The 21,898-nt window shown below is 44.8% G+C and overlaps 1 protein-coding gene across 1 annotated transcript in view; it reads left to right on the forward strand.

Annotated features, from left to right (window-relative positions):
* Positions 1-11,857, forward strand: part of CCDC6 (coiled-coil domain containing 6) — a 109,398-nt gene extending 97,541 nt beyond the window's left edge. The window contains exons 6-9 of the mRNA XM_055001363.1: positions 4,933-5,089; positions 8,636-8,736; positions 10,257-10,381; positions 11,189-11,857. Of these exons, the coding sequence (XP_054857338.1) occupies positions 4,933-5,089; positions 8,636-8,736; positions 10,257-10,381; positions 11,189-11,368 (563 nt within the window). The 3' untranslated portion in view covers positions 11,369-11,857. The remainder of the gene's footprint in view (positions 1-4,932; positions 5,090-8,635; positions 8,737-10,256; positions 10,382-11,188) is intronic.
* Positions 11,858-21,898: the final 10,041 nt, after the last annotated feature.

The raw sequence follows: 21,898 nt of genomic DNA on the forward strand, positions 1-21,898 counted from the left end.
GGCCCTTCCAGGGCTCATATCCAGCCTGTGAGCAACTGGGAGAAGAGTCAGGAGGCTGCTTCGTGATGTGAGCAGGGCGTGTGCAGTGAGGGTGCACCAGCTCAGAGCTCACCTGCTGAGACTTCTGACTCCCAACCCAGGCTGTGAACTACAACTCCCACAATGCGCTGTGTTCACCGGGCCCTGGAACCGGTAAAGCCACTCTCTCTTCGTGGCGGAGGCGCTAGTTCAAGTTGCTATAGCGGTGGGGTGGGTAGGGAGCTGGCTGGGTGCCAGACATCAGAGCTGGAGGCAACAAGGCAGAATTTGGCTGCAAGGGGCGAGAAGGGGGCATTTAGAGATGGGGTGGTGTCACCGGGAATGTAAATGTTCACAGTTCCTGAATCTTGTGGGGCAAGATGCAAGTCGCTAAAGATGACAGCCACTGCTGGTTTTCTCTGATCTGGGTTTCAGGAAGGCTGCTGAAGCCGTGGGAACGTAGGTAACCAGAGGGATTTCCAATATAGACGTGGGTGGTACACAACGCTTCAGTAATACGTGTGTGAGAATTTCAGTGAATTGGCAGATTTGTAAATGCTGCAGGAAGGCTGGCTTTTATAGGTGAAACCGAAATCTTAACTGCATGGCATGGAAATATGTAATAGCTTTAACTCCAGATTTGGATGCAATACCCATCTGGCCTCAACCAGGGCCAGGGCTTTTTCTGCCCTGGCCCGGGCCTGGTGGAACACTCTCCCACTGGAGATCCGGGCCCTGCGGGACCTGTTACAGTTTTGCAGGGCCTGTAAAACGGAGATGTTCCACCGGGCCTTTGGCTGAGTGCCAGCGGGTGTCCTCCTTCTTCCATCTAAGATCACCACTTCTTCTAGGGCTGCCCACGGCCATCTGCTATGCCCGTATATGGACTCCCAATATTTGTTTAAATAGCCTGCTCCTGGACTATTTTAATGACTTTTTAAAAATTATTATTGATTTTATGTTTTTGTAACTTTTAATGTATTTTTTGAATGTCATTAGCCGCCCTGAGCCCATCTGTGGGGAGGGCGGGGTATAAATCAAATCAAATAAATAAATAAATAGTTCACGGCAAGAGGTGTTAGTTATCAAAGTGTTAAAGGAAATACTGTAAGAGTTTTAATGCTTTAAGTACGTTTATATTTTGAGTTGAAAAATAATATAATTAATTGAGTTTGTCTGTGTCCTTTATAAAGTTTATATCTCCAGTATCTGGCATTACATTTTATGGTGGATGTGGCCTGCCCTGTCAAAGTAACATTTATGTGACATCTGGCCTTCGTAACAAATGAGTTCAGCACTCCTGTAATAAGCATTAAAAGGTTATTTCTACATCAAAAGCTCTCACTGCTGATTTGGCTTTTTTGCAAGAAACCTATGTAATGGCAAGAATTATTCGTGTGGGGTTTAGTTTGGGGAGGCAATATGTTACAGATACATCCAGTTGATCTAAGAGTGTTGCTATATTAATACATAAACGTGTTTCTTTTCAGGTTGAGAACTGACCCAAATGGTCATTTTATTATTTTAATAGTGAAAAATTTGGATTCTGTTATTACTACGGTTAGTGAGTATGAGCCAAATATGGATTCTCAGATATGGATCTTCCATGTTTAGATACTATTCAACAACAGTTTCTTGCTGAACCTTTGAGTATAAATTGAAATCAGGGTAGATTTGATTTCAATTATAATTTAAAATCACTAGTCAGTAAGATTTGATTTAAATAATATTAATAATAATCAATTTATATACCGTCCTTCAGGATGACTTAACACCCACTCAGAACGGTTTACAAAGTACGTTATTATTATCCCCACAACAAACAACACCCTGTGAGGTAGGTGGGGCTGAGAGAGCTCTGAGAAGCTGTGACTGACCCAAGGTCACCCAGCTGGCCTCAAGCGGAGGAGTGGGGAATCAAACCCAGATTAGAGTCCCGCACTCTTAACCACTGCACCAAACTGGTTGTCTACTGGTTTTCTACATAGAGGCTTGTTCTTACTGGTTGTTATATTTGTAACCCAGATGAAGTTTTCATTTTTAGAACAATAACTTTTCAGGTTAGTTTTACAGTTATATCAGAAAACTAATGATTGTTTAGTTATTTACCATTTGGAATAGATAATTATGAAATCATTGCACTTTAATAGGTTAATCATTCAAATTTGAACAACTTTTCTACTCAGAAGAAGAAAAATAATTATTAACCATAACCACTTAAAGTATTTTATTTAACAAAAACAATTATATAGCATATATATTCTTGTATTTGCTTAATATCCATGTTCTTAACTAACGTGGTTAAACAAGAATGTTTCCAAACTGGTCTCTTTTACAGCATGCTGCCATTATACGTTTTCTCTTCAAGGGAGAGGATAATATGATAAATCTCAAGCTACACTCACAAGCTCTCCAGACTTCTGGAGTATCCGGTCCTCTTAATCCAGATCTGTTCCACACCAAACAATATTCTATTCATTTAACTTCTGGAAACTTAGCACTTGAAGGAATTGGTTCTGTGTACATAGATTTGCAGGGAACAGTAGGATTGAATGCTCTTTCTCGACTCTGTATGCTTATTTAAAAACAGTTTTGCTTTTCAGAAGAGGCATATTACCTCTGCAGACACAGATACAGAGTTTTGAGGACTGCAAAGACAAGCATCCGTGATGCTGCCTTCTAGATAGAAACAACAACAACAACAACAACCCAAAATAATCTAACAGAAACTTCTGAGAGAGCATGACAGTGGGGCCCTAGTAATGAATTTATGGAATTTATTTTTAAAAAAATCAAACATCACATGAATATATAGTTTCATGGTACATAATTAAAAATTATTTCTTATTTCATGATGAAACTCCTTTGGGCTATAATGTATCTTAAATAGAAAATTAACTTTAGATAGATATTTCCTCAAAAAGCATTTATAAAAAAAAATCCAATTTAAATTTTAAAAATCCTATTTAAGTTTTAAAAAATCAAGTTTGGGGTTTGTTTTTTAAATGATTTTTTTGCCACCTTGACTGAAATTAAAGCAGTGATGATGAATATGAAAACTGACAGATCCTCAGGACCAGATGGGTTGCCCATTGAAAGGTATAAAACCTTTTCGGATTTTTTAATTCCAAAATTACATCAGTCGTGCAGTGGGATCTTGGAGACCTGCTCCTTGCCGTTGTCATTATGGTGATTCTGTTACTGTGATTCCAAAACCTTGCAAGGACCACGCTCCGTGTCCACATTTGTGACCCATTTCCTTGATGAATATGGATGCTAAGATGGCTGCCATCCTTGCTAACTTCAAAAGATTGTATCAACTTTGGTACATATAGACCAGGTAGGATTTCTACGAGCTGGGCAAAGTTATGTTAAACTTAGATTGGTTGCTGCTTTGATTGCATTAAATAGTCACGGGTCTGATCAGATTGCTGTTGACAAGATATATTGGAAATTTATTTGCCACATTGACTAAATTTTTCCTTCCTCATATGTTTTTGAAGTGGATTAGAATTATTTATTCATTTCCTAGATCTAAGGTACTAACTCATGGTGGTTTTTTGCACCATTTTGGTGATTTATCTAGCTATTCAATTTATTGTACAAAATCTGAATTGATGCCACTGGGAGACAATATATCAATCACAGAGCATATTTGCTAATGGACATTTTGATACTGCCCAAATGTCATCACTTATCTTGGAATATTGATTTCAAGAAATATTAAGCATATGAGTATTGCTGAATTTTAATAAACTGATTGCTGATTAGGGGTGTGTGCTGAAAAAAATTCTCTTTCGTTTCTGGATCTGGGGGTTCTGAACCCACTATGCACCTTTACTGTTTTTTTTCCAGTTAAGACATTGCCAGCTCAGATATTATCTATGGTTTTTGTTCTCAAGAGTTTCAGCCTCATTGTTGGCAATGCGAGTTTCTCAGCCAGAGATTCCTTTTTTAGTTTGCTATGAAGCTCCTCACGCTGCTTGAAGAGGCACGTTAATTAAAATATGGCTTGATGCTTTGGTGAAAACAGCTGTGCAGTATGAAGAAATTTCACATTTGTGCCCCATTTGTGCCCAGCTTGTCACTGGGCCATAAGACTTAATTCAGGATATTGGCATTACTTCTGTTTCATTATCTTCCCTTTCTTTCTACTATTTTCTTTTCAGTCCTCTTTGTTGTCTGGTTGCTTTTGCTTGCGTCTGTTCTAGGAACCGGTCATGCTTCCTGTACTCATCTGTTGTAATGTTGGTTCATCTCAGTTAGTCCAAATAGGACAGTTGGCTCAGTATGGAATCAAATACAGCTCTTTTAAAAGGAAAATGAAATCTTTAAACTGAAGTCTATTGGAGGGGCAGGGAAGGTGCTGCTATAATCTGTATGTCAAGGGAATCGTTTGGGCGGGGGGGGGTGGAATTATGGTGCTAAAGGACTTCTTAGAGATGCTTTACAGAAAGGGAAATTATCAGAGGTGAACAGTTGCCCATCATCCAAGTGCAAACCACACACAGATCTATGCTTCTGCACCAAAACAGTGCTCCTGTGTATATATATGACTTATTGTGAGAGCTTATGTGTGCCACTTCCTAATAAAGGTCTTGCAGCAACCAGTTTTGGGGCTGCAGAAACTTTATGGATCACTAATCAACATGTCAGTTTTCAGTAATGTTAAATTGTATAGTTTCAGTCCTGTAAATGGACTTTCCTACGTTCTTTGTTGATCTCTTGCTCTGCATTTTGACATAGTTATAAAAGGTTGCTGACCCAAGGGGTATTGGTTATGCTAGATATAATCTCATCATTTGGTAAAAAAAAGTGCTGAATTTGAAAAATATGCCAGTGATTACAATGCATCTAAAACTTAAAGCTGTGGTTACTAATAAAAGCTGCTAAAAAAAGTCTTTAACATTTTAGATTCTGAAAAGATGGCACAGTATTTAGAGGAAGAACGTCACATGAGAGAAGAAAATTTGAGGCTTCAAAGAAAACTGCAGAGAGAGATGGAGCGAAGAGAAGCTTTGTGCAGACAGCTGTCAGAAAGCGAATCCAGTTTGGAAATGGACGATGAGAGGTTTGTGTTGCAGCTGTGACTTCGTAAGCAATCAAAATTAATTAAATGCTCATTCCAAAAAGAGACTTTTAAATCTTAGGGAAGAACCGTGCATCAAAAAATGTGGAGCTGCCATGAGAAAAACAGAGTTCTTTCCCTCTGCAGTGTGATGTGCAGCTTCTCTTATGTCCGATCATGGTTTATGTTGGGGGCATTCTCTTGCCTGCTGGAGAAGAGGAGAAGACACAGCAAAACGGGGCTTGGCTGTGAGATGGATGGTCTTCTGCTATAGGAGGAGGAAAGTTGAATGGGAACTTCTATATCCCTTTGCCCCTCAACTGAATAGCATACATGTGTGTGTATAAGTAGTACTTCTGAAGATCATTTTTTTCAATAGCTTATGCATTTGTATGTTATTTATTCACTTATATTTTGCTTTTCTCACTGAGATTCAAGGCAAATTCCAACTAAGAACAATGGAGTAAGGACAGTATAATGTATAGAAATCAACTGTACAGACGATAAGCAGCAGGGCCTTGAAAATGCACATGTGACCAGTGGCCCCATCCCCTCATCTCCAGAGAGAGAGCCGTTCCCCTGGAGCGGGGGGTGGGGGGTGGCAAACAGCTCCAAGCCGCATACGGCCGCATATTTGAGCCATATTTTGTGGCTCCCAGAGCCAGCCCGACCTCCCTCACCATACCAGGTGCTCCTCTGCGGGCGCCGTGCTCAGCCAGCCCCACACTCGCAGTGCCGCCACTTCAGCACTTGAGAGGAAGGGGAAAAGAAGTGGCAAGGAAGGAAGGCAGGAAGGAAGCGCTGAGGCAAAGGCAGTCTCAGACTTCGGGCTCACAGCGGCGTTTGTGTTGCTGCTTTCAAATCCCACGATTGGCGCACAAGGAGGGTCTGTGCATGTGCCACCCCTTGCCTCAAGCGCACCAAAATTCAGTGGGCTTACTGGAGGGGGTGTGTTAGCTTGGGTGGAAGCCCCGTTTGCCTGTAAGTGCGTGCTTGCAGGACTGCTGGGGCGGAGGGGAATGTGCTTAAGATTGTGTGGTTCCGCTTTCTGATCTTTCAATCCTGAAACGTTAGGAGGGGCATTTTTCAGGACCAGTGCCAACATCCTAAATACAATTTAGTGTAAACTAGAAACTGGCACACAGGCACAGTGTATTTAATAATGTGTATTTCCTTCCTTCTTTCTTTCCTGTAAGTCCATAGCACGTGGAAATATTATTATTTCAAAGAATCCTGTTTGTTTCTCCTTCATTTCCCTCTTGAGAGTTCCACCACCTTTCCCCCCAGAAAAAAAAGCCCTGATAAGCAGCATTACTAGCCTGGAGAAAAATACAGTGAAACATTACATACAACAGAGTAATCATGCTGGATTACAAAACTGGAGAGCAGTTTTTATTTTTTAAAAAGGGCATGATATGCACAGTGAAGATTACCTTAAATTCAACATCAACTACAGGAACTCCCACCTTTATTGTGTTGCAGTGGGCTCCATCATAGCAGACTGCTTTGCAGCATGGCCAGAAGGAGAACACTAGTCTAAGAGGATGTCTGCTATCTGTGTTTTTCTAAGAAATTGTGTAAAATCAAACTGCATTTGTTAAACATTCTGTTGCTTTTAAATCAGTCAACAAGGTTTTCAGTTCACTGTAAACTGGTGGTCTGTGGACTGGACTCTAGAGTGATTAGATGGATAGGGGACTGGCTGGATAACTGTTTCTAAAGAGTAGTTGTCCATGGCATCACGTCTGATTGGAGGGAGGTGTCCAATGCAGTGCCACAGGGCTTGGTCTTGGGCTCAGTGCTTTTCAATATTTTTATAAATGAATTGGATGAGCGTGTGAAGGGGTGTGCACTTGGGGTTTCCAATTCGGGTTTTTAACCTGAAACGGGCCTGATTTGGAAGGATTTGGGGTTCCTGAATTGGCTCCAGCATTGCTGAGCTGATTCGGGAATTCCAAAGCAGAGCTACCTGAAATGATTTGTATCGCTTCAGGAAGCTTTGGGTAAAGAGCAACACTTTCCTTGCCGCTTGCAAGCAGCAAGAAAAGTAGTGGTTTCAAAATGCCATCAGCTTCACAGCTGAAGGAAGGGGATTCCCCTCTCATCAGCAGAAAAAAAGCCTTTAAATACTGGCTGCTTTACAGCTGATGGGGGGGTTCCCCTCTCATCAGCTGAAAAAAGCCTTTTAAATGTTGGCTGCTTTTTTTCAGCCTACAGGGGGGCTCCCCTCTCATCAGCTGAAAAAAGCCCTTTAAATGCAGGCATTTAAAGGGCTTTTTTCAGCTGATGAGAAGGGAATCCCCCTCCCATCAGCTATAAAGCCTCCCTCATTTGAAAGCAACACTTTTCTTGCCATTTGCAAACAGCAAGAAAAGTGCTGCTTTGAGCTTCGGTGTGCTCTGTAAAGATTCCCAAATCTTTACAGAGCATACTGAAGCATTTAAATACCCAAATCCCAAAGCGGCTTGCCACTTCGGGATTTGGGTTATACTGAATAGTTTTCCCGTTTTGAGAAAACCCAAAGTGGGAAACCGAATATTTTTCAAGTGCACACCCCTAGGGATTACTCATTAAATTTGCAGATGACTCCAAACTGGGAGGAGTTGAAACACCCTTGAAGACAAGGACAGAATTAAATGAGAAAAGTGGGAAGATTTGAATAAGATGCAGTTTAACAGGGATAAGTGTCAGGCTGTCCACCAGGGTAACAAAGCATGCATACTGGATGAGGGATACACTTCTGGGTAGCAGTGTGTGAACAAGATCTTGGGATAAGGGTGGAATAGAAGCTAAATATGAGCACTCAGTGTGATGCAACAGCAGAAAAGGTGAACACAGTCTTGAGGTGTGTTAACAAAGTCATAACATCCAAATCACAGGACGTCATTATCCCACTGTATACTGCATTTGTCAAGCCCCACCTGGAGTATTGTGTGCAGTTCTGGAGGCCCTGCTTCAAAAAGGATGTGGACAAATTGGAACGGGTGATCAGGGGCCTGGAGACCAAGCCCTACGGGGAAAGACTGAGGGACCAGGGAATGTGCTGCTTGGAGAAGAGGGGGATGAGGGGAGACATGATTGCTCTCTTCAAGTATTTGAAAGGCTGTCACTTAGAGGAGGGCAGGGATCTGTTCCCGTTGGCAGCAGGATTCGAAACAATGGGTTTGAACAGGAGGAAAGGTACCATCTGGAAAAATCTCTTCATGTTAAGAGTAATCCAGCATTAGAACCAGCTGCCTAGGGATGTGGTGGGTTCCCCCTCAGTCGGCAGTCTTCAGGGAGCAGTTGGCAAATGCTTGTCAGCTGTCCCTGCGCTGGGCAGGGGGCTGGACGAGACGGTTCTGTAAGCCCCTTCCAGCTCTCTGACTCTGTGGTTCTGTTTACTCAGTTACACTTGACAGCACCTGCTGACTGCTGTGATGCTGCTGCTGCTGCTGCGTGTATTTTGCTTTATGCAAGATGTGCTACAGAAGAACCTTTAAAAAGGGAGAAGAGAGAGGCCTAGGTCTGGAAAAAAGAAAGATATCCTTCTTTTATCTTTTTAATCAGATACTTTAATGAGATGTCTGCACAAGGATTACGACCTCGCACTGTGTCCAGTCCAATCCCTTACACACCTTCACCAAGTTCTAGCAGACCCATATCACCTGGTAAATATATACATTTATAATACATGTACACTCGTTTAAGTTTTGTATTGCATTTGTGGTGTCTTTGTGTGCCCTATGAGAGTATAGGCTCCTTGGGGGACATACTGAACTCTTCCGCCCCCGCCCCCACCCACCCCCCTTATTGATGTTGAGAACTAGTGACTGGTTGTTCGTAGAGTTTTGTTTTGTTGCAGAAAGTTATCTCAGCCCCGTGAACTCTGGCCCTGCCTCCCAGGTGCAGCTGCGTGCATGTATTTCAACAGCAGAAATTCTGCTGTTGATCTTTACCGGGGATTGTCTTGTTGTTTTGCTTACATGTATTTCAGCAGCTAGCCACAAGCTTGATCGCCAGCTGGCCGTTGGGGTTCCTCTTGCTCCTCCAAGGCACTGGAACCTTCTGCTCCGTTGGGTCCCAAGTCAGGGTACGGGATCCATGGCAGGCCACCACAATCTGTTTCTGTCCCCACTTTCAGAGCCAGGATGGAGAGCTGCTAGAGGCTGGGCCTTTTCTGTAGTGGCACCCTGATTGTGGAACTCCTCTTCTGCAGCTATTCACGTAGCACCCAGTTGTTCTCCCCAGTTTGTCTAACCAGATGTGCAGGCTTGCTGTTTAATTATTTTGGTAGTCGCTGCCCCTCACACCCAGCTTCTTGAATCAAATGAGTTATCTTTTATTCCGCTGCATTATTGGCTGTACTGGTGTGTTTATTGATAACAGAGTGGTAGAATGCAGTCTCTCAGTTGTTTTCCTATTAAGCCCCTTGAGGAGCTACATGGCTGAGAGAATAAAGCAGTGTGGAGATGTGGAACATACATCACAAATCCTGAGCCTCTTCAGAGTATTCCAGAATGAAATCATGTCCTTGTTACTTACAGGAAAACATGATTGCGTAACTATACAAGCGTGTCATGCCTTGCGGGCGCGCCTGTTCTCTGGTATGCGTAGGCCTGGGTTGACTGTGTGGCTGAGGCAAGTCAGTGGCTGGCGAAAAATAGAGATCCATGGCCAATAAATGGAATGGAAATGCTTTAAAAGCAGGGATGTGCTGGGCCACAGGAAGGTTTTTGTTTACTGGGATGGGTAGTAAACCTTCCCCCTATCCCCCCCTTTTTTAAAAAAAAAAAATCTCTCCTTTTCCTTTCTGGCTGTGGTTGGCATTCAGCCCTGTAGACGGAAAGTGCCAGGCGGTAAAGGACTGAGTCTGCGCCCCCCCCCGCCCCCCGGGACAAACTTTGCCACTTCCCGTCTCATTTCCACGGCTCCGTTAATGTTTCTCTCCCCACTCTTGGGTGGTTAGAAATTAAAACAGACTAGAAATTAAAATAATTGGCATCACCTGACTTCGTCAAGGCTGCTGAGCACTTTTGTGCCAATAGATTTTCAAACACAGCTTATTTGTCTAGCGCAAAAAAACATTTTAGACCATGCCTGTTGCTCTCTTGCTTTTAACACACTAGGTCGATTTTAGCATACAGGGAATGTATTTTTAATGTGTCAATTTTTGCTGGCATCGATCTAGGTCTCTCATACGCAAGCCACACAGTTGGTTTTACTCCCCCAACTTCGCTCACCAGAGCCGGCGTGTCTTACTATAACAACCCGGGCCTTCATGTGCAGCATATGGGAACATCCCATGGCATTACGGTGAGTATTTCAGGACAAAATGCCACAAAAACAGTTTCCATAAAATGTGAAATGTGCCTTTGTCTTCTTCGAAAACATCTTGAAAGTCAGAGTCCCGTCCATCCCATGTTCCTCCCTTTTTGCTGGTTATACTGCAGAAGTTTTATTCCACAATCAAGAACGGCAGACACCAATAGTTTGCTTTGCTGGGTAGGCACAGCAGGCTTGTAGCACGGTTTGTGTGTGTCCTGATTCTGGGTTGTGCCCAGCACGTCTCTGCTAGCTGTTGATTTGTTCCAGTCCTTTGACAGTTTATTTCCGTTAATGTTTTGTATGAAATATACAAAGGTATGCATACATGAAGCCCATCTGGTTATCAGTGGTCCATTTTGATGTGCCACAGTAGAGTGATCATGTGCACTTCAGGAATTACTCCAGAACTTCCATTCGGCTTGAAAAAAGCACATTCATTTCAGCTGCTGTGCCTGTTCTGCTTCTGTTGTGTGTCTACTTTGACAGAACCTCTTTGCTTATTTTGTATAGCATGGAATTTGTCAAAGAATGACAACTTGGCAGTATTGCTCAAAGTGGACAAAGGACCCTGAGTTAGGCTATCAAAGCCCTGGGGAAAACCAGTATGTGTCCCATGAAAGAATTTTGCAAAAGTTAACCCAATAAACTTTACCTGTTTTGCATTTTGTTCTCTGGATTTAATTTGCATTGGAACTGGTAGTTTAAATGCCGATGAAGAGACATTCTGAGGAAACTTCCACCTTCCTGTTCAAGAACAAGCAGTCTGACCCCCTGCTTTTGTGTTTGGTTCCACAGAGGCCTTCTCCACGAAGAAGCAACAGCCCTGACAAATTCAAGCGTCCCACTCCTCCTCCTTCTCCAAATACGCAGACCCCGCTGCAGCCTGCTCCACCTCCCCCACCCCCCCCTGTGCAGCCGTCAGCCTCTCAGTCAGCCTCTTTCCCGCACTCCATGCACCCTTCATCTCAGCCTTAGCGCATGTGCTCAGCAAGTCTGTCTTCAGAGTTGGACTCAACACAGAGCAGTTTACTACAAGCCAAAGGCTTACAATGGCATATTTGGGTTTGACTTATTTGCACTGAAGTTATTGAAGCTTCACTGTTTAATTGTGTTGTATGTGTCTTTTGTCTGAGGACTCCTTCAAATGATAGCATGTTTCCGACCTGGAAGGCATGCTCATGTAGGAAATAACATGAAGCTCACATGTAGAGTATGAAACACAGCAGCTTACATGGGAGATCCCATGCTTAGTTTTACACAGAAGTGTCTTCCGTGTAAGAAACATGTTGTATTTGAAGGGGTCCTAACATGCAGCCAGTGCTGTGGATCTACAACACTAATTTTTAAAAAATCCATCAGTGTTTTACTTGAACTTACTTGTGTGTCCATCCTCGGGCTGGAGCATTTCCTACTCTTGTTTGATATTACGGCATTATGTTTTGCTGAGCTCCCAAAGCTTTATATTTTTTTTCCTCCCTGCCTTCTAGGTTTGTAAGATAAAAGGGACAGCTTTTTATATTTTTTCATGACAATTTGCATATAAATTTACAGGTATTGGGGCTGTAAATTATGAACTCCAAGATACTTTGTTTTGTGCATAGAGTCTATTGGCACTACGTCTCTGTAATGCCCAAAGTGCAGCTTCTGGTGCAGAAGTAGAAGTCAGACACCTTAATGCCCAAGCTCACTTTTTAAAAAATGGCATCCCTTCATTTTCGGATGCATCAGTAAACTTTAAAATCCCTTCTCTCCAGTGTGTGGTACAGTCTGAAGTAAAATGTGGGAAGCCTAACTTGTCAAAGTATACAGAACGTATCAGTTCATGGACCTTAAGAGGTGATGGTTTAATTTCTCTTTCATGTTGATCGGTAAAACTGTCTGTACTGTCATTTTTCATCACAATGATTTTCTGTGAAGTACGGTTCTGCCTACAGGATCCTTGTGGCTGATTAAAGAATGTTTTCTGATTTCTGTTGTAGAAAGTATTTTGCATTAAAAACAAAAACAGGCTGATTCCCCCACCCACCCCCTGCGCCCTTCTTTAAAATATATTGTGTGATATCCCTCCACTCTGGAAGTCTGCGCAAATATTTTATGCATTCAAAGAAGAATCAGAAGAAAATATGAGTGAATGTACATTTATAGCAGCATATTGGTATAACAGCTGAAAATACTGTATTGCTTGAGAAAGTTAAATGGCAATAGCAAATGCATATTTAGCTGCATAAGCCGGTACAATGTATAAAGAAATGTATTCTGAAATACATCATTTTCATTCATTTAACACAAATAAATTGTTTGGTTTCACTTTGCAGTGGAACAAAAAGTGTCATTTTTTTCTTGATATAAAATAGTAAAGAGTCCAGTAGCACCTTTAAGATTAACCAACTTTATTGTAGCAGCTTTCGAGAACCACAGCTCTCTTAATTAGGTGCATGGAGGATACAAAAAAAAATGGCCAGAGAGATATATAGGTGGTGAGGGGAGCGGGGAGGGTGCAGGGAGTAAGGGTCATGTAAATAAGTTGCAAAAGGGTCATGTAAGGGTCATGTAAATAAGTTGCCCCCCCCGCCCCCGAAATTCCTATTCGCTGTCCTATACAGTGAAGTGATTCGTTTAATGGCTTCACTTCCCCTGCTCTGAGGCATGATTTCAACATGATGTTGGGGTATACAGAACAGCCCATTTGAAAGAAACACAATACGAGTGCAGAGTGTCTGCTTTTGCCTCACCACCTTCACATTTACATTGGATCTTATTTGGTGCATGCGATAATAAATAGTTTATATTTATGAGATGTCTGCTTTTAATTGTACACTAAGGTAATTTATTTACAAAAGCTTTTGTAGCAGACTTTGGCAGCTTTGTTGGAACAAAATGCAACAAAATAGCTGGAATAAAATACAATCCAGTCCCTTCTCTGAATCGCCTTGATTTTTATTGGAGAAAACTAAATATACTTTTAACTCTCCCATTGAAATCAGCTGTGGTTGGAAGATGTCCATTGTCTAATTCCATTGTTTAATTCCCACTGATTTCAATGACATTAATTTAATATTCTCCCATTAAAATTGAGGGGTTTTTGACTGAGTTCACAGAATCACAGAGTTGGAAGGGCCATGCAGACCTTCTAGTCCAACCCCCTGCCCAATGCAGGATGAGCCTAAAGCATCCCTGACAAATATGCATCCAGCCTCTTCTTGGAAACTGCCTGCGAAGAGGAACTCACCACCTCCCTAGGCAGCTGATTCCACCTTGGAACTACTCTGACAGTGAAAAGCACCGCCTCTTCCTCCGCCGCACCGGCCAGCTGGGCAGCAGGCAAGGCTGGAGTCACTGTCTCTGCCACCCGTGCTGCCTCCTCAGTCACTGCTGGGAAGGCACAGGTTAGTGGGGTGGTGGGAGGGAGCTCTTTAAACTTCAACTGGCCTGCAGGGAGGGCATTCCTCTGTGGGCCAGTTGAAGCCTGGGAAAGGTCCCTAAGCTTTCTGAAGTGACCTGAATTGCTTCGGGAACCTTTGATTCAAGGTTTCCGAATCAGGGCCAGCTACAGCGAACATTTTACTTTTCACCACTAAGTAAAATGTTCGCCGTAGCTGGCCCTGATTCGGAAACCTCGAATCAAAGGTTCCCGAAGCAATTCTTTCACCACTAGGGAGAAAAAACTGGAAAATAGATGGCTATGACAAACACTCATCCAGAATATAAGAGGGTTGCCAGCTTGAGGTTGAGATTTTGAGAGTGAAGTCTGGGGAGGGTGGGGTTTAGGAAAGGAAGGCACCTCAGCAGTGTATCGTGCCATAGAGTCCATCCTCTAAGGAAGCCATTTTTTCCAGGGGAACTCATCTCCATCATCTAGAGCTGATTTGTTATTCTGGGAGATAACCACCTGGAGGTTGGCAACTCTAGGTAATATAATATAATAATATAAAAGGCTAAGCATATTCAAGACAACTCACTTCCTACCCTGGTGCACCACCAGAGGGCACTACTGTGGAGGGAAGCCCAGATGGGGCACCCATACCTCCAGAGAGCATGCCACAGCAGAAAGACCAGGCCAGGATCAGGCATGGAGCAGGCAGCAATGCCCGCCCCTGCCTTCACCCAGCTGGGATCAGGAGCAGAGTAGGTGGCAATGCCTGCCCTCTGCCTTCACTCAGCTGGGATCAGGAGAAGAGCAGGTGGTAATGCCCACCCACTCTTCACCCAGCTGGGATCAGGCGTGGAACAGGGGCAATACCCACCCTCTGCCTTCACCCAAATGAGATTAGGAGTGGAGTAGGTGGCAATGTCTCCCTTCCTGCCATCACCCAGCTGGGAGCAGGAGTGGAGCAGGTGGAAATGCCCATCCCCTCTTCACCCAGCTCAGGAGCAGAGCAGGAGACAATGCCTGCCCCCCTTCACCCAGCTGGGATCAGAAGCGGAGCAGGTGGCAATGCCCCAGCCCTGACAAATATTCATCCAGCCTCTTCTTGAAAACTGCCAGTGAAGGGGAACTCACCACCTCCCCAGGCAGCTGATTCTACCTTTGAACAACTCTGACGGTGAAAAAGTTTTTCCTAAGATCCAGCCGGTACCTTTCTGCGTGTAATTTAAGCCCGTTGCTTTGAGTACTATCCTCTGCTGCCAACTGGAACAGCTCCTTGCCCTCCTCCAAATGACAGCCTTTCAAATATTTAAAGAGAGCAATCATATCCCCTCTCAATCTCCTCTTCGTCAAACTAAACTTTCCCAAGGCCTTTCCTCGTAAGGCGCAGTCTCCAGACCCTGATTATTTTTGTTGCTCTCTTCTGCACCCTCTCAATTTTGTCCACATCCTTTTTGTATTGAGGCCTCCAGAACTGCACACAGTACTCAAGGTGCAGCCTGACCAAGGCAGTATAGAGAGAGACTATGACCTCCTGCGATTTCGATGCAATGGTCCTTTTTATACAACCCAAGACTGAGTTTACCTTTTTTGCCACTGCATCACACTGACTGCTCATATTTAGTTTACAGTCCACTCTTACCCCAAGATCTCTTTCGCATACATTACTACCCAGAAGTGTATCCCCCATCCGGTATTTGTGCTTCACATTTTGTGGCCCAGATATAATACTGTGCACTTATCTATGTTGAATTGCATCCTGTTCACAACCACCCATTTCTCCAGATTATTCAGGTCTTGTTGAATTTTAACTCTATCTTCTTGGGTGTTTGCTACTCCTCCCAATTTAGTATCATCAACAGATTTAATGAGTAGCCCGTTTACCCCTTCATCCAGATCATTGATAAAAATATTGAAAAGTACCGGGCCCAAAACCGAGCCCTGCGGCACCCCACTGGACACCTCCAATCTGATGAAATGCCATTTACCACCCCTCTTTGGGTGCGGTCCTCTAACCAGTTCCCCATCCACCGAACTGTCCTATAGTCTAGTCCACAGTCTTCCAGTTTACTCATTAGAATGTCATGGGGGATCTTATCAAACGCTTTACTGAAATCCAGATAAATCACATCAACAGAGTTCCTACAATCCAGTAAGCTCATCACTCGATCAAAGAAGAAAACCAGGTTGGTCTGACAAGATCTACTGGGGACAAAACCATGTTGACTTCCCTGGATCACTAAGCGGTCCTTCAGATGCTTACAGATTGATCCCTTTAAAATTGCTCTAGGATCTTCCCAGCAACAGAAGTCAGACTGACTGCCCTGTAGTTTCCCGGGTCATCCTTCTTCCCTTTCTTAAAGATTGGGATAACATGCACTCTTCTCCAATCTTGCGGTACATCTCCTGTCCTCCAGGAGGCCTTGAAGATGAGAAAAAGCAGAGAGGCTTAATTACTTTTTCGCCTCTTTTTTCTCCCTGAAGAACTCGAGCCCATCTAAAGATGGTAGTAGACATGACAGGACACCTGGGTGGCTAGTTGACATTGACAGAGAGGTTGTGGAGAGGCACCTGGCTGCACTGGACGCATCCAAATCCCCTGGGCCGGATAGTATGCACCCAAGAATGCTCAAAGAACTTTCTAGAGACCTTGCAGAGCCTCTGTCCATCATCTTCAAGGCCTCCTGGACGACTGGGGATGTGCCACAAGACTGGACAAGAGCGAATGTTATCCCAATCTTTAAGAAAGTGAAGAAGGAATTTGAATTCATTCTGCTCTGCTGCTTGCTTTTCTCTCCCCTTGTGAGGACCCGTTTGGCTGGGAGACAATGCCATTTTCAGGTTCTGTATGGCCCCTTCCAACTCTGTGATTCTATGAATCTGGTATGTGAATTATTAAAACACATGGCTTTTAGTGAAAAATCAAGCTTTTGTGAGTCAGTAAAAGAAATGTTCATATAAATGGACTACTAGTCTAGACAGAAAGGTGTATCCAAAGTTTGTAATGCAGTTTATACACCGTTACTTATGTATTTTGGATTTGGGCCATAAACAACATAAAATCAAGGCTGATGACTTAGTGCAGTATTTCCTTTGGTTTACTAAATTGTAGTTGACTAGCAACAAAGCCCATTGTGGGGGGAAATACAACGGGCTCTAGAAAAAGGAGAGTGGACAGGCAGGCATTCCCTCCTCCTCCATCACTGATACCGGCTGGATGAAGGTAGGGGGAGCGGGCATGTCCATCTCCTTTGCACCTGATCCTGGTCAAGTGAAGGGGGGCATTGCCACCTGCTGCACTCCTGATCCCTGCTGGGTGAAGAAAGGATGGGCATTGCCTTCTACTCTGCTCCTGGTTCCAGCTGGGTGAAGTGGGGGGAGGGCATTGCCACCTGGCCAGCACCTGATTCTAGTAGGTTGAACAGGGGGTGGGCATTGCCTCCTGCTCCATGTCTGATTCCAGCTGGGTGAGGGAGGTGGGCATTGTAACCTTCTCCTTGCCTGATCCCAGCTGTGTGAAGGGAGCAGGCATTGCCACCTGCTGCACTCCTGATCCCTGCTGGGTGAAGTTGGAGGGGGGCATTACCTCCTCTGTGCCTGTTCCAGGCTGGCTGAAGGGGGCAGGCATTGCCACCTGCTCCTCGCCTGCTCCTGGCCGGGTGAGGGGGGCATTGTCACTGCTCCACTCCTGATCCCTGCCAGGTGAAGTTGGCAGTGGGCATTACCTCCTGCTCTGCGCCTGTTTCCGGCTGGGTAAAGAGAGCAGGCATTGTCACTTGCTCCATGCCTGATTTTGGCAGGCTGAATGAGGGTGGGTGGGCATTGCCTCCTACCAGGGCTCATTTGGAGGCAGAATGCACCGGAACGGTGTTCCGGTAGATCTGAAAAGAGATCATGTGGGTTTTGGCCCCGCCCACATGATTCCTTTTCCTCCTGGCTGTCCTCGTCTTTAGCAGCAGGCTCTGCTGCTTTGTTTTCATTTGTGACTCATGAGAGAGAGGGAGAGAGAGGGAGAGAGAGAGAAAATGAGTGAGTGAGTACAAGCCAAGTGGGTCTGGGCTCCAAAGGAACATAAGCTGCTTTGAATGCATTCTGCTCTGCGGCTTGCTTTATTTTCATTCGTGACTTGTGAGAGAGAGGGAGAGAAAATGAGTGAGTGAGTGCAAGCCGAGTGGGGCTGGGCTCCAAAGGAAGGTAAGCTGCTTTGAATTCATTCTGCTCTGCGGCTTTATTTTCATTTGTGACTTGTGAGAGAGAGAGAAAATGAATGAGTGACTGACTGACTGACTGAGTGCAAGCTGGGTGGGGCTGGACTCCAAAGGAGGGTAAGCTGCTTTGATTTCATTCTGCTGCTTTATTTTCATTTGTGACTTGTGAGAGAGTGCGTGCGTGCGTGCAAGCAAGCAGGGCTGGCTCTCCAAAGGAGGGTAAGCTGCTTTGAGTTCATTCTGCTTTAAGGAAAGACCTGGAGATTTTGGGGGAAAGGTGCCTGAGGGGTGGATGGTGCTTTCTAACACACAGTGATGTCAGGGGGTGTGGCATATGTTAATGAGATATGCTAATGAGTTCCTGCAGTTCTTTTTCTAGGAAATGACCACTGCCTTCTACACCGCTCCTAATCCCGGCTGGGTGAAGGGGGACGGGCGTTGCCACCTGCTCTGCTTCTGATCTCAGCTGGGTGAAGAGTGGGCGACCATTATGATCTTTCAACTCCTATATGGCAATTAATCTTAGTTAAACTTTGTTTTTCTTATCTTTCTTCCTTAGTTACAATCATTTTTTTCTCCAAGGAGATTTAAGTTTGTGGACTTTGAACATAATGGACTTTGGGCATAATGCTAATTCCCCTTCATTGCAAAATCTCTCCTGTTCTCTTGGATTTTTGAGGTAAGAGACTCCTGCTCTTTAACCGCTAATAATTAATCCAAGTCTTGACAAGGAGAACTGAAATAACAAGTGATTGCGGGATAGACGCTGCAATCTTTTAACATAGCAGGCTTCAGCCTGGCCAGCTCAGCCATTCCTTGTGTCAGTTGAGGAAAACACGGAGGATACCAAAAGGTTTCTTGGCACAAGTATAATTATGTAGGTAGTGAATTGCATTTTAATTATTAACAACAGACTTGGAAAACTGCTCACTACCCCGTAATAGTCACTATAAACCTTTATTTCCCATCCAGCATATTTGGTTTGATGATGCAACAACTAATACTATTATCTACAACGTTCTCTTTAATTATTATTAAAAATATTATTGTGCTTAGTTGTCTCTAAAGCCTTTTCTCCCCTGCCCCATTTTTAAAACCAAAAACATTTTTTACTTTAAAAAGTGGTAGGACTGAATGAAGTTTGTTCACCTACTGCAACTCTATATTCACAAAATATGGATAGATTTGATTTTCTGGTAATTATGGTCAGAGATCACATGTACAATTCATATAAAATTATGGACATATGGCAAAGTCAAAAGATCAGTTCTGAAGGGTCTTTTGGAAGTCACTCATGTATACATCCTAAGTCCATTTTAGGAATTCATATTATATAGCTCATTATGGGAGTCTATAGATTAAACACTGCCTATTTCCTGATTCCTGGCTCATTCAAGTTTGCTGAAAAGCAGGTAAACTGATTGATCATAAACATATTTATTTGGAAGTCACTGCCCTCAGAAGAATTTATATCTAAGCAAATGTTCTTACTCGATGTGGTTGCATCACAAATGACACCCACCAATTTCTATGGAACTGAAATAGTGGTAGGACACATGCACACAAGCACCTGCGCACGCAGACACAAGTTTCTGAAAATTCAGCACTCTGAGGGAGAACTTCTAGCAATGTAAGAAATTTTGATTAACAACCAACAATTTATTCCAGCAATCAGAAAACGATTTCCTGCAAACTGAAATTTTATCAGACCCATGGAAAGTGAGTAAGAATAAAGAAAAGATTGAGGGAGAGACTGAAGAGCAACTGTAGAATGTTATTTTCTGTGTGGAAAAGTTGCAAAAACTCCAACAATAAACAGTTTGTGCATTTCGTTTCAATTAAAATAATCAGATTTTTATTCCATATTTTCACGCACACTGCTGCTAAGCAATTATATGATACTGCAGTGACAATTAAGACCAGAAAAAATATGTTTTCTGAAAGGTTTAAAATGGGTTTTACCTAAAGTGGTTCAGAATGGATTCATAGAGCATTCTAGCCCTTATTAGCAAGTTATCTCTCCATGTCCCCCTTCTCTGTTAATTCTTTCCCGAGGCCTACAAAGAAGCCCACCTTGCACGTGTTGGTGTGCGTGCTTGAGCATCACTTAATATGCACTGGTGCCTGGAGGCAGTTTTGGAGTTGAAGTGAGCTAATAAACTGAATCTTAATCCTGACAAGACAGAAGTGCTACTGGTGAGCTGAAGGTCTGACCTGGGTTTTAAGGTGTCACCCATTCTGGAGGGAGGTGGTCTTGGTCCCAGGCCTCCTGCTAGATGAGCAGGTGGCAGCTGTGGTGAAGAGTGCCTTTTACCAGCTTTGTCTGGTTAGCCAGCTATGGCCTTTCCAGGGCAGAAAAGATCTGGCCAATGTGGTGCATGCCCTGGTTACATCTAGACTAGATTACTGCAATGCATTCTGCAATGTGTCTACTAACAGTCCTTATTTCTGGCACATGTTCATGGTGTCATGACTCCCTCTGACCAGCTCTTGAAGAACCTGAGGAGGAGGGGTGGCCAACTCCAGACTGGGAAATTCCTGGAAATTTGGGGGTTGGAGCCTGAAGAGGCTGGGTTTGCAGAGTGATTCTGGTGGCCTGGAGATCCGTTCTCATTCTGGGAGACTTCTAGCAACCCTACTGAGGAGTCCAGGCCAGGGAACCAGGAAGACCAGCGGGATCAGGGAGAGCCTGATGCTGCAGAGACCTCTGATGACCCTGCTCCAGGAGCGCCACGGAACACTCTGCCCAGGCTTGCCACCCCCCACCCCCATGCCCACTTGCTGCCCCTGGCCCCACTTACCTGGTCGATGGGGGGAGGAAGGCATGGGAGGGGGGAATGCATGCATGCCATCTTGCGCTCACCCATCACACCAGTAATAGAGAAGCCACGGGCTGCACTGAAGCCAAGCTCAGTAAAATCAATGGCCCCCAGACTCACCTGGGTGGCCCAGGTTGTGGCCTGTGGACTGGCAGAGGGGCACGAGGCATGGCAGCCACCATATTTGGGCCCTCCCAGGATCCTCTGGGTCAGGGGCCTGCAGACCAATCAATTCAATCTCCCCAGTCGGCCAATCAGGGCCGGCCAGGGGGTCTGGCTCCAGACCCGTGCGGGGCAGTTTTCCCTCAGGTCCGGTGGCCGGATTCTTAATGGGCAGATGGCCCTGCCCTGCCTCACTTCATGCCTTGTCAGTGAATGGGGAAGTTCCCTCAGCAGTGGCAAGTGTGGGGGTGGCAGTTGGCAGCAGATGGCAAGAAACACCTGCAACATGTTGGCAATGAGTGACAGTAAGCCCAGCAGCAGGGGCGGCTGCCCCAGAACATCCTGGCAGCTGGTGGAGCAGGCACCTGCCAGGGGATTGAAGGAGCGGCTGTTGGGGGTCGAGCAGCTTTGCTGGGGGCTCCACCCATCCCACCTTTTCTCTCTCGTGGATCTGGATGTGGCATGCCGGCAACCAAGGGCATGAGGCCTGCGCCTTGTGGAGTGCCTTCCAGGGCACACCCTTCAACAAAGCCTCCCAGTTGGGGTAGCCCAGATTGGGTTAAGCAAAAAGCTTCCAGGACTTCTTCAAGGCACGGCCAGCATCCAAACCTTCCAACTGGGCTGCCCAGGCTGGGGGACAGCCAGGAGCTTCACCCAGGCCTGGTTGGTCCCAGTCAGCCCCCTCTGTGGCTCACTTTGTGCCTGTGGGGAGTCAGGACGGCCACACGGTTGTTCCACAGGGTCACCGTGCTCCTGGTGGGCAAGGGGGTCTGTGCGGGTGGCTGAGGAGGTGGGAGCTAATTGGAGGCCCACCACCAACAGCTTGCAAGGGATCAGCCAGGCCTTGGAGCTCCTCATGGCCCAGGTGGAGCTGTTGGGGAACTCCGGGCCTGGGGCAGCCCAGGCTACCCTGAAGCATGTCAAGGCATGCATAGCAGATGAGAAGAGG

Source organism: Eublepharis macularius, chromosome 17 (genome assembly GCF_028583425.1).
Source record: "Eublepharis macularius isolate TG4126 chromosome 17, MPM_Emac_v1.0, whole genome shotgun sequence".
Classification (NCBI taxonomy): Eukaryota; Metazoa; Chordata; class Lepidosauria; order Squamata; family Eublepharidae; genus Eublepharis; species Eublepharis macularius.